The sequence below is a fragment of the Trichophyton rubrum genome (genome assembly GCF_000151425.1).
Source record: "Trichophyton rubrum CBS 118892 genomic scaffold supercont2.4, whole genome shotgun sequence".
Lineage (NCBI taxonomy): Eukaryota > Fungi > Ascomycota > Eurotiomycetes > Onygenales > Arthrodermataceae > Trichophyton > Trichophyton rubrum.
In genome coordinates this window covers 1,480,788-1,490,828 of record NW_003456425.1, presented here as the reverse complement: position 1 = coordinate 1,490,828, position 10,041 = coordinate 1,480,788, and the positions used below count along the sequence as shown (strand labels likewise).

At 49.7% G+C, this 10,041-nt stretch overlaps 6 protein-coding genes across 6 annotated transcripts in view; 2 read left to right on the top strand and 4 right to left on the bottom strand.

Moving 5' to 3' along the window:
• The window catches only part of TERG_04436 (uncharacterized protein), a gene marked incomplete at both ends in the record, with an annotated part of 853 nt that extends 573 nt beyond the window's left edge, over window positions 1–280 (top strand). Inside the window, one exon of the mRNA XM_003235333.1 lies at window positions 68–280. Within this exon, the coding sequence (XP_003235381.1) occupies window positions 68–280 (213 nt within the window). The remainder of the gene's footprint in view (window positions 1–67) is intronic.
• Window positions 281–529: 249 nt separating this feature from the next.
• Window positions 530–3,292, bottom strand: TERG_04435 (uncharacterized protein). Its single transcript, XM_047748254.1, has 2 exons — window positions 1,230–3,292; window positions 530–1,169 (listed from the first exon to the last, which is right to left on the bottom strand). Exons 1-2 carry the CDS (start codon window positions 2,881–2,883, stop codon window positions 910–912), a joined length of 1,914 nt encoding a protein of 637 aa, XP_047604231.1. The 5' UTR covers window positions 2,884–3,292; the 3' UTR covers window positions 530–909.
• Window positions 3,293–3,923: 631 nt separating this feature from the next.
• On the bottom strand, window positions 3,924–5,583 carry TERG_04434 (DNA repair protein). The gene is made up of 2 exons (XM_047748253.1): window positions 4,583–5,583; window positions 3,924–4,528 (listed from the first exon to the last, which is right to left on the bottom strand). Exons 1-2 carry the CDS (start codon window positions 4,932–4,934, stop codon window positions 4,116–4,118), a joined length of 765 nt encoding a protein of 254 aa, XP_047604230.1. The 5' UTR covers window positions 4,935–5,583; the 3' UTR covers window positions 3,924–4,115.
• An 88-nt stretch (window positions 5,584–5,671) lies between these two features.
• On the top strand, window positions 5,672–6,805 carry TERG_04433 (uncharacterized protein; the record flags this gene model as incomplete). Its single annotated transcript, XM_003235330.2, has 2 exons — window positions 5,672–6,314; window positions 6,375–6,805. 2 exons carry the CDS (start codon window positions 5,672–5,674, stop codon window positions 6,803–6,805), a joined length of 1,074 nt encoding a protein of 357 aa, XP_003235378.2.
• A 335-nt stretch (window positions 6,806–7,140) lies between these two features.
• On the bottom strand, window positions 7,141–7,686 carry TERG_04432 (uncharacterized protein; the record flags this gene model as incomplete). The annotated part of the gene is made up of 1 exon (XM_003235329.1): window positions 7,141–7,686. One exon carries the CDS (start codon window positions 7,684–7,686, stop codon window positions 7,141–7,143), a length of 546 nt encoding a protein of 181 aa, XP_003235377.1.
• Window positions 7,687–9,525: 1,839 nt separating this feature from the next.
• TERG_12147 (uncharacterized protein) lies at window positions 9,526–9,936 on the bottom strand (the record flags this gene model as incomplete). The annotated part of the gene is made up of 1 exon (XM_047751149.1): window positions 9,526–9,936. One exon carries the CDS (start codon window positions 9,934–9,936, stop codon window positions 9,526–9,528), a length of 411 nt encoding a protein of 136 aa, XP_047606284.1.
• Window positions 9,937–10,041: the final 105 nt, after the last annotated feature.

Genomic DNA, 10,041 nt, shown 5'->3' with positions numbered 1-10,041 from the left:
GAGGAAGAGTTGAAGGCTGCTGCTGCACAGCAAAGGTCGCAAACCTCCTGTTGAATTGGGCACACAGGAGGATACAGAAATGAAGGACCTTGATCCAAAGGAAGTAGGAGAGTTACCGCAGGGTGATCAATCCTTGCGTTCTGAGTTCGCGAACTTGTATGATGCCGACAATTTCTGGGAGGATATGACGAATTTTATACAAGACAAGATACCGAACCCAGATCATGCCCCGGCTATGATCTCTATTTTCAAAGCTGGGTTGAAGGACTACTTGAAGTAGACCTATTGTCAGCAGTTTAGTGATGGTATAGGATAATGGGAGCATTGCTTTTCCTAATTATATACAATAGAATGTCTATACCAAGAAATCGTAAATTGTATATATTCGTCAGCGAACTAAATTGATGCATCAAGAAGACATTGGGTTGAAACTTAGGGGTTTGATAGTATACATCACAGCAGAGAAGAGAAAGGAAAAGCGTTAGAAGTGATGTGTTATGGGGAGGGAAATGAAGAAAAAGTCAAAAAGAAAAAAAAAAAAAATGGAAAGGAAAAGCATTAAGTACGTATCTTAAAGGAGAAAAGGGAGGCGACAAATCGTATCCTCCAAGCCGTGGGATAAACATGGCTCAAGAAGAGATTCAGCGCATGGATGAATACAAACGCCCATATCTTATAATAATAATAGTGTAAAGAAGGATTGTGAGCAAATGAAGGGGTATCATCAGAACAAGAAGACTACCTTCGCAGGTTTGCAAAGGAGAAACCCAAGTCGAATATGCCCACTCAAAGGAATTCAGAAGTCTCATTATAGGGATAGAGGGTAGATGAAAGACAAATGTATATCATGGTGGGCGGGGGCCTTTTTCGTTCGGAGTAATCTTCACGTCGCGGCGGTGATGTTGATATTTATCTTGAAAATACCTTGACGACGCCGTCACCGCCACCGCTAGCAACCCATCTTCCGTCTTGACTCCAGACGACCGAACAGACACCCTCGCCTCGCATTAGTCTATGGCTCGTGATTTCTTGCGTGCAACTTCGTTTTTCTAGGGACCAAAATCGTAAACTTGCGTCATGACCAGCAGAGACAAGCTCTCGTCCATCTGGCGACCGCGAAAGAGAGGAGATTGCTGCTGGATGCGCTAACATTGTGTATGTGCATTGACCTATTCAAATTAGAAGAAATGTTATGTAAATGAGGAAATTAGGGGAAATTATTATCTTACCGCTGTTAGCGTCGAAAAATCTGATATAACGGTCTTCGTAACCACTGATGACAACACCTTCGACACCACCGCTTGTGCCCGTAGCGCCATGGACAACAGACTCTTCTTCCGAAATGGCTCGGTTAGGGTCCAGGCTAGCTGTACCGTCGAAACCAATGGTGCTAGCAACAACGGCATTGACACCAGTGGCTCGAGTGCCGTCATACGTCTCAAGGCTTGCCATACCCACAATCTCCTCTCCCGTCCGGGTATCATAGACTAGAATAGAAGCATCTGCGTAGGAAACAACAAAGTTGACTCCCGCCAATGACAATGGGCTGATACAGGTAGGGGCAATATCGTTTCTCACAATCTGATGGACCAGTGTGTAGTTGAATGCAGTCGAACTGGCAGTGCTGGGTTGAGGAGAAGTAGGGAAATTGGAGCCTGAGGAAATGGAGTTAGCACGCCTGCTCCCACCAGCGCTTCTTCTAGAGCTAGTCTGGGGTGAAGAGAGTTGGGGCGGCGCGCTTATAGCCCATATCAATATCCTGCCATCGGCAGCTCCAGAAGCAAGAAGCACACGGTCAGGGCCACCATTGGCGTTGCACTGATCACCGAATACTGACTTTGACGTGCCTGGAAGAACGCAAACAGTCCAGACGGCATCTTTATGGCCATCTAAGGTAGCCTTGGGGTCGACTCTGCCTCGCTCCCAGACCTTAACACACCCATCTTGTCCACCAGAGAACACCCAGCCATCGCCAGTAGCACGACCACCGCTGGAGAAGTTTTGAGATGGCGGACAGGCAGCAAGTGTAGCGACAGAGCCGTTGTGCCCACGGTGAGTAAAGTAGCTCGTAACATCAAGATCTGACCCTGGAGCCGCAACATTGGAGCCGAAGACGCCGTATGTTGCGGGTATTATCCATCGCTTGACAGTTCCATCGTCACCACAGGTGCAGATTTCAGGCTCGGAGGGACTTCCACCGCCGGTAAATATCACGGATCGAACTACATCCAAGTGTCCGCGTAAAGCAAACCGTACTTTGAAGTTAGTTGTATCTGCCTTTGGACCAGCAGATCCAGAAAGCTCACGGACGTCAGGGTTGCCATCACTTCGTCTTCTCCCTCCAGAACTTTTTCTCCTGGATCCACGTCCACGGGTGGGAGACTTTGGAGGAATGAAATTTGCACTGGGGAAAGCATCTGTGTCGGGGCGGCGAGTAACAGGAGCCGGGGTGGGCTCGGTCGAGGGCGCTTCATCGAAATTCCAACCATCGGCTTCATCAACGATGATATCATTAGTTGTTGGTGGCTTCCCAAAATCTTCCTTTCCTGAAAATGCTTCTGGAGACTTGCTCTCAGTTTGTGAGGGTTCTTCGGTCTTGGGAGGGAATTCATAGTTGGAGTTGCGCTCTTCCTGCGTGGTTTCGTTTGCTCGTTGCGGCTCCTGGGGCCTCCTATCAAGGAACTCCCGTTGAGCCGAACCCTGGGCACCGTTTTCGTTATACGTTGGCATCATCATTTGGGAGCCTTCTGGTTCTCGAACCATGCTCACATGATTCAATTGAGGCTGTGCTGGGACTAATTGTTGCTTTTGCTGTGGCACAGATTGTTGCTGCTGCCGTTGGTGCTCCTGAATATAACCACTGTCCAATGGTTGCCGTTGCATATGATGTTGTTGGTAGTCATGATTCAACAGGTCCTGTTCGTTTATTTCCGGGGGTGGATGAGATCCGGGGATGACATGGTAAGCAACTTCTTGCGTGCATTTCCCAAGGTAGAGCCTAGATTTGTCCCGTTCGTTTTCGTGTTGGGCGTCAGGGCTGTTGGATTCCTCATCGTCGGCGTAATTATCAAGACCGGAGGATGGTTTCGGTTGTTCTATATGTAAACGCGCATTAGAAAAGCAATCAAACAGCGAACGTGGAAGGATCAAGTTTTATACTCTTTTCCAGAGCCTTGAGACTCTTCTTAGCAACTTCTTTGGGGTCGACACTGGGTTCGATCTTCTCCCCTGCAGCCAGCTTGCTCGATTTCTCCCTCTCTTTCTTCAACGCGACCTCCAGGATTCGGACATGTTTCCCCAGGGACTCATGCATCCTTTTACTCGTCCGGGCATCACCTTCTAGTCTCCCAATCCTCGACTTCATTTCTGCGCGCTCGATTTCCCAGGCGTTTCGGTCACGCTCATGTCGATGCCACTCGGTCTGTAGGAAGCGCATCACACCTATAAACCGAATCACTGTTAGCATAAATCGAAGCTCAACTCTCTATAGAGCTATCAACCCCCAAGAAATGAGGCGTTGTCTTCCAGCAGACATGCAAAACTGACCCTGTAACGTATATTCCGTGCCCTGAGGCTGGCCTCCACCGTTACTCACATCCATACTCCCACCACCCATTCCACCATTTCCGGCCATGGCAGACTGTGGCTGCCAGGCCATCAAAATACCAGGACGAACGGACTAAAATATATCGGCAGACCAGCCAGAGTCAAGGGAAGACAGGTCTATTACTATTGCGAGGACACGCTTGGCAGGGTAAGCCGTCAACGGCGTTTCGGCTGGCGGAAAAAAAGGAGGTCAAGTGCTGGCTAAGAATAAACCAACCGCCTGCGACAAGTCCTCAGAGGTGAGATGCAAGTATAACAACGTCCAGACGAGGTGAATGTGCGGCGTTGTCGCCACCGGTTTGCTGTTCGATGCCGAAGTGTTGAATAAAAATAAAAAAAAAGGATCGCTGCTTGTTGTTCGAAGCTCACTTTTTAGCCTGCCAAGCCGCGCTCTGGCATTCCTGGGATGCTATGAATAATCCCGCCAATTATATACAAACAATAACATAGTGACAACCGCTTGAAGCCAGAGAGGAACAAGATCGCGGGGAGAAAAGGCAAGGTACATATTAGAATACTATCTCTTCTACCTCCATGCCGCAGTCGACGCAGGTCTTGACGCTCATGCCCGTCTCGGCGTTGTCTACTGGCCTCCCCCATTGATGGACGTGCCTCTGGCGGCCACCAAGGGTATCGCCAAACGAACCGCCGCCGCCCTCCCGGTTCCTGCGATGCGCCTCGAACTGGGTGCGTTTCTTCAGTTCTTTCAGCTTTGTCCTGAACTGTGCTTCTTTTCGTTTCTTTTTGTCGGCTTCCCGCCGTTCGAACTCGGCATCAAGGCCTTCGGGGGACCCCCATTTTTTCGCCGAGAAGGCGTACTCTTCTACCTGGAACCGGAGGAAGAGCATCATGTTATTCCATGTTGACTTATGCGGGTTCGGCCGCTCTAGGTGAGGGAGCAGTTCTTCATCTTTGAGTTCAGCTGCGCGTAAATGTTAGCTAGATTAAAAGCAGGTAGGTTGGGCCTTGAACTCACGGTCAGTGAGGAGATAGTCTTCCTTTGCTTCTGTCTTTGTGAGTAAGCTGTACTTCTCGGGAAATTTCTCCTTGCAAACACTGCAAATAGAACACTTGAAAACCTCGTCCCATTTCCAGTCGATGTCCACGGTACCGCATTCCCGACACTTCTTCTGCTTTCCAGAGTCCTGTACTGTAGCCCCTGGAGCAAAGGGCCCATGGGGATCTTTCCGAGCAGCCTGTAGTTGCTGATACCGCTCCCAGTCTCGTTGGGTCATATGAGCCGGCTTTCCATCATGATCCTTGGAGTATAGAGCCTTGTTGTGAGGGTCATCTTCGGCAGTCAAGAATCCACCCTTGGTATCTGTCATCTTGCTAAAGTCATACTCTACATATTTGGCGAACGCCCGTACAGGCCGTATAGTATCCAGCGGCCGTTCACCTGTCGTGGATGGGTTATTTCGTCCATCTCGAAGGTTGGCTGGCGTTTTGGATGGCGAGAGTACGGAAGATATGGGCCTCTTCCGCCCAGCTACAATAGAACCACCCGTGCCGCGGTTTCGTGCTTCGGCCTCTCGTTGTTCACGAAGAGCTTTTGCTTTCAAGCGGTTTAATTCCTGAAAATTGCCTTTAGCTGCTTGATTCCTTGTCTTTCATGTTATAACCGGATCAAAGGTCATGCCTACTATACGCTGGATTTGCTCTGGAGTAAGTGGTTTTGGGTCAGGAGTACCGGCAGTTTTACTCGGCGTTGTAGGCTGTGATGGTTCCATCTCGCTAATACCTTTACAGCATCTGAGAAGCCAGTTCTATATTTAATAAAGGTGATATCAAAAAGCAGGTTGCCCTTGTCGAAGTTCATCAAACGTCGCGAAAATTGATAGAGGCTCAATATATGACTAACCGCTGGAGATGTAATATTACCGTATGTACCTGGTTATCTATACTTTTGTCTCTTTAATTTCTGTACTGTAATGTAAACGCATGACTTGAGCCTCCCATGATGTAACGTCATTTGAATCTGGAGAAGCAAAAAAGATCAAGACGCCGAAGCAGACGAAGCAGAAGCTGAAAGCGACGGAGTTCAGACCATCTGATGCCAGTTGCGATGAATGGGAGCGCCGATGAGTGTCCCCTGAGCCCAAAGAGCGTGCGGTCGGTCGAGTCCAGCCAGCCGTTCCCTCCACTCAGCCCTGATCTCGAATCTCTCAACTATATCGAGGAGGAAGAGTCTCGGCCAGAAGGAGACGATGAAGAGCGAGGAGATGCTATTGATAAGGATGATGCGGTGATCAATGGAGAAGGTGATGATGAAGTCAGGGGCACGGAAGAAGCAGAATTTCTCTCTCAATATTCACCGCAGGCGTCTGGGTCGGAGGACGAAGACGAAGGAGAAGATGAAGGCGAGGGAGAAGAAAGCTCCCAGGAAGAAGAGAACTTCGCCATTGACCGGCCGTACATACGATCTACGGTATCTCTACCTCATGCATTTGCGCCGCCGTTTTATAACCGACCGCCTACTCCGCTCCCTCCTTCGCCGTCGTTGACTTCTCTTCTTCGCCCGTCCTTCTCGGCAACGACATCACGTCCTACGACACCTGATAGCTCTGATGTCGAAACACCCAATGATACCGAAGCCGCGGTGGCCAAGTCTGCGCGCAATGCGACGACCGTGCCTCGAGCGAGCCCAAAAGTGCCTACGTATGAGTACTATGGCTTCGTCCTGTATCTGGCATCGTCCCTTGCATTCTGTAAGTCGAGAGCTTCTTGCCAACTAATGAGAGAAAAATTCCTAATGAGATATGATATAGTAATGTATTTGCTATGGTCCTTTTTACCATCTCCATTTCTACATAATCTGGGTATACATTACTACCCCAACCGATGGTGGTCTCTAGCAATACCGTCTTTCCTGGTGATGACGATTATCTACATATACGTTGCCCTAGCAGCATATAACACGGGTTACCTAACGCTACCAATGAACAGCATTGAGAATCTAATTGATGACGCGGCGAACATTGCTGTGATAGATAGCAAAGGACGGCGTCGACCGGGAGGTTCAGCGAAGATGAACCCTGACGCGGCGACGGCACAGATCATGGGCTCGCAGAAGAGAATACCGTGGGATCAGGTGTGGAATGAGGGGACTGATGCAGTGATGGACATACCCATTGGCGGGGTATGTGAAGTCCTGTACGGCGGTGATGATGTTAACGAAAGTAATAGCAGGCAGTATTAGTCGCTGTATTGACCTACATATCAATCCCGTCTATTAACTGCCTCACATATAGATGCACAGACCAGGCTCTCAAGACGATCAAGCTGATTGTTTGATGGACTACGTGGTTCTCGGAGCCCCAGTGCTGGGCCATCCGTTGTTCCATGCAGAAGGTTATTTCTCTACTGCAACAGGACCTCAGTTGGCTGATATAGACAAATGCCATTATATATCTGTCATTCTTATCATGACGGCCCTCGATACAAGGGAAGAGTTTGGTATATACATTATGCATTGGCATGACATGACGGTCTCATTTCATCCTGTACATCGATCATCCACCCTACTCCTATTACTCAAGAGAAAGCAGCAATCGCCTTAGCAAAAGCCTCGGCAATGGCATTATTGATCAAGGGAGCTAACTTGGCAAACTGCTCGTTCAGCTTGAGCACAGTCTCGTCTCCCAGCTTGGCCGAAAGGTCCTTTTGCTGCTGGAGGTTGATTCTCACCAGCCAGTCGAGTGGGACGCCGAGGATGCCTTTCTTGAAGATTGGTTGCTTGCTAACGAGGGAGGCGAGCACAGCATCGATCTTTGGCTTGAGCTGGACGAATGCGGTAGCTACGGCCTGGGACTCCTGGTCGTTGAACTTTGCGGACTCCTGGACGGTCTTGATGGCATCCTTGAGGCCCGAGGTCAACTTGCTAGTCTTGACCTGGATCTTGATAGGGGTGATGAAGCCGCCGGTGTAGGACTTGACGACATTGTCGAGGTCGGTGATCTGCTGGGAGATGGTATTGACAGAGTTGACGACAGCAGCTCCGTCACGCTTTGCAATGGGAGAGGCGACAACGGTGGTAGCAAGGGCGGCGACAACGGCCGAGAAGATGGATGAGAGCTTCATCTTGTGTTTTGTGGCTTCGTTATATCTTGTGGAGGATGAGATATAGGCTGTGACTTGAAGATTGACAGCGGTGGGTATATGTGGTCTGGTATCGCCAGCAGTCCAAGGAACTCCCTTTTATAGACTCCATCAATCCCCGGCTTCCTCTGCTCCGCCGGTCCCCCGCAAACCAGCAAACCTGGGGAAGGGAAAATCTGTATTTTGTGCCGTCTACTAGCAGCGATGGCGAACTTAATGCCCGAATAGTCGACCATCTCCGTACGACCTTTTCATCTCCTGCATGTGGGAAGTTCGTATTAAGTGGCTGTTGAAGCCATCGAACCCCTGTGCATCTTCTGCTTCATTCGACGCTAGACAGAACTTGTGGTCTCTGCCCTCGGCTCATGTGAAGATTTAGCACCAGAGGCTCTCTTTTTCCTGTGTATTTTCAATCAGCCCGGCTTGGTGTTGGACTGCAGGATGCACACCGATCAAGGAATATCGAGGCTTGCTGTGACTTGACAGAGGAGGCCAAAGTCCTGGTTTGTATCGATAGTTGTTAACCCAGAGGCTGATGTTGCACACGAAGAAGAAATGAAAAGCTTGAAGTCATCGTAGATGTCAGCTCGCCAATTCTCCTCGGCATACATAAGATGAATGAAAGAGTACGTAGTACAGCGTACGGATACTCTGTACGAAAAACGAAGAAGAGACGAGAAATTCGATCATCTCATCCCTTTGTTTTGTCTGTAGGGGGTACTCTGTGGGCGGTGTTGATGTTGATGTCGGCTGTTGGGCTGGCCGTTGGGCTGTGAAGAGGCCCCCTAGCCACCTCCAACATCACAGCTGCTCCAGAGTTTCTTAATCATAAGACAGTGTCTACTCTGTATCCCAGAGTAGCTCATCCCTCCCAGTCAACATCAATATCCCATCCGGCTTTTCTTCGTCCAGCGTCATCTCCTGCAAACTCCCATCGACGCCCGATCCTGCAAGTTCTGCCAAGCCCTGCGGGAGCTCGCTTAGCGGCGCTGGCGAGAGGGTCTGTCTGGCCAATCAGAGCGAGGCGCGGTCCGTTTTGGGATGTATACGGCGGCTCATAATTTTAAGCGCAGGACCTGATATCAGGCCAGTCCCGACGACCGCAGCCAGTCACCAGGCCAGAGAAGACAGGAAGATGGGATATATAAACAGCCGTCATGGACGGGTAAATTCTTCCTGCTTCCCCAGAACATCTTCATCCTCATTCCCATTCTCATCCTCAATAAATATATATATTCCTCTGTTTACTCGAAGATGAAAGCCCCTTTTCCAAGACTGCCCTTCTCACTGTCAACCGCAACGCCTACATCTATACCCCCCAGTCTGTCATCATTCCCGGATAAAACAGTCTCTCTTCGTGATGGCCGGGCGCTAGGGTATACTGAATACGGCTGCTCATCAGGCTATCCTCTGCTCTATTTCCACGGATGGCCCTCTTCGCGGCTGGAAGCCTTTCTGGCAGACTCAATCGCCAAACGCCATGGAATTCGAATCATCTCACCGGACCGCCCTGGCTTTGGGATATCTACTTTCCAACCACATCGTCGCATCATAGACTGGCCAAACGATATCCAGGACCTCACTCGCCACCTTAAGATATCCCGCTTCGCCATTCTGGGTGGTTCGGGCGGAGGACCCTATGCCGTAGCCTGTGCCCATGCCTTGCCTCACGAGTCCCTTTCTGCCGTTGGTGTTCTTGCAGGGGCTGGTCCATGGATAGCTGGCACCCAGGACGTACCTCTTGTGTCCAGAATGATGGGCGTGGCAGCTAATAACGTTCCCTGGGCATTTACCGGGATGACAAACATGCTCGTTAGTACTTTACGATGGGTGTCTGGTACAAGCTACGTCACACGCTGGCTCGATAATTGGATCGAGAGCACGAAAAAGGAAGACGACAAGACGCCCACGCAGGAAGGGAGAGAGACTCTCTTGCGTATTGCCTTTGAGGGGTTTGCGCAGGGATCTCGTGGATTTGTGCATGAGGCACAACTCCTCTCCCAGGACTGGGGGTTTCGCTTTGAAGATGTTACGTACGACAAGATCCGGATATGGCATGGCACACAGGACGCAAACTCGCATATTCGGTTGACCAGATATATGGCTGAAAAGCTGCCTCACTCGGAGCTCCAGGAGTGGGAGGACACACACTATACCATTGGTGAACGCCTGGAGGAGGTCATAACTGAGCTTGTACCCAAGGAGATCCATCGGCCAGCCAGATCTTAACATTACATTACACTTCTGTTTTAAAAATTGGGTTGACCTTACACCTAAACAACATTTTATCTTCTATTAAATTTATCGATACCTGCCCAATTGAGATCAAACTTTCAG

Coding starts and splice junctions, on each gene's coding strand:
- TERG_04434 (XM_047748253.1), bottom strand. CDS start 4,934: ATGACAGATACCAAGGGTGGATTCTTGACTGCCGAAGATGACCCTCAC. Junction 4,529..4,582: donor AGACTATCTCCTCACTGACC/GTGAGTTCAAGG, acceptor ATTTACGCGCAG/CTGAACTCAAAGATGAAGAA.
- TERG_04435 (XM_047748254.1), bottom strand. CDS start 2,883: ATGCAACGGCAACCATTGGACAGTGGTTATATTCAGGAGCACCAACGG. Junction 1,170..1,229: donor ATTTTTCGACGCTAACAGCG/GTAAGATAATAA, acceptor TAATTTGAATAG/GTCAATGCACATACACAATG.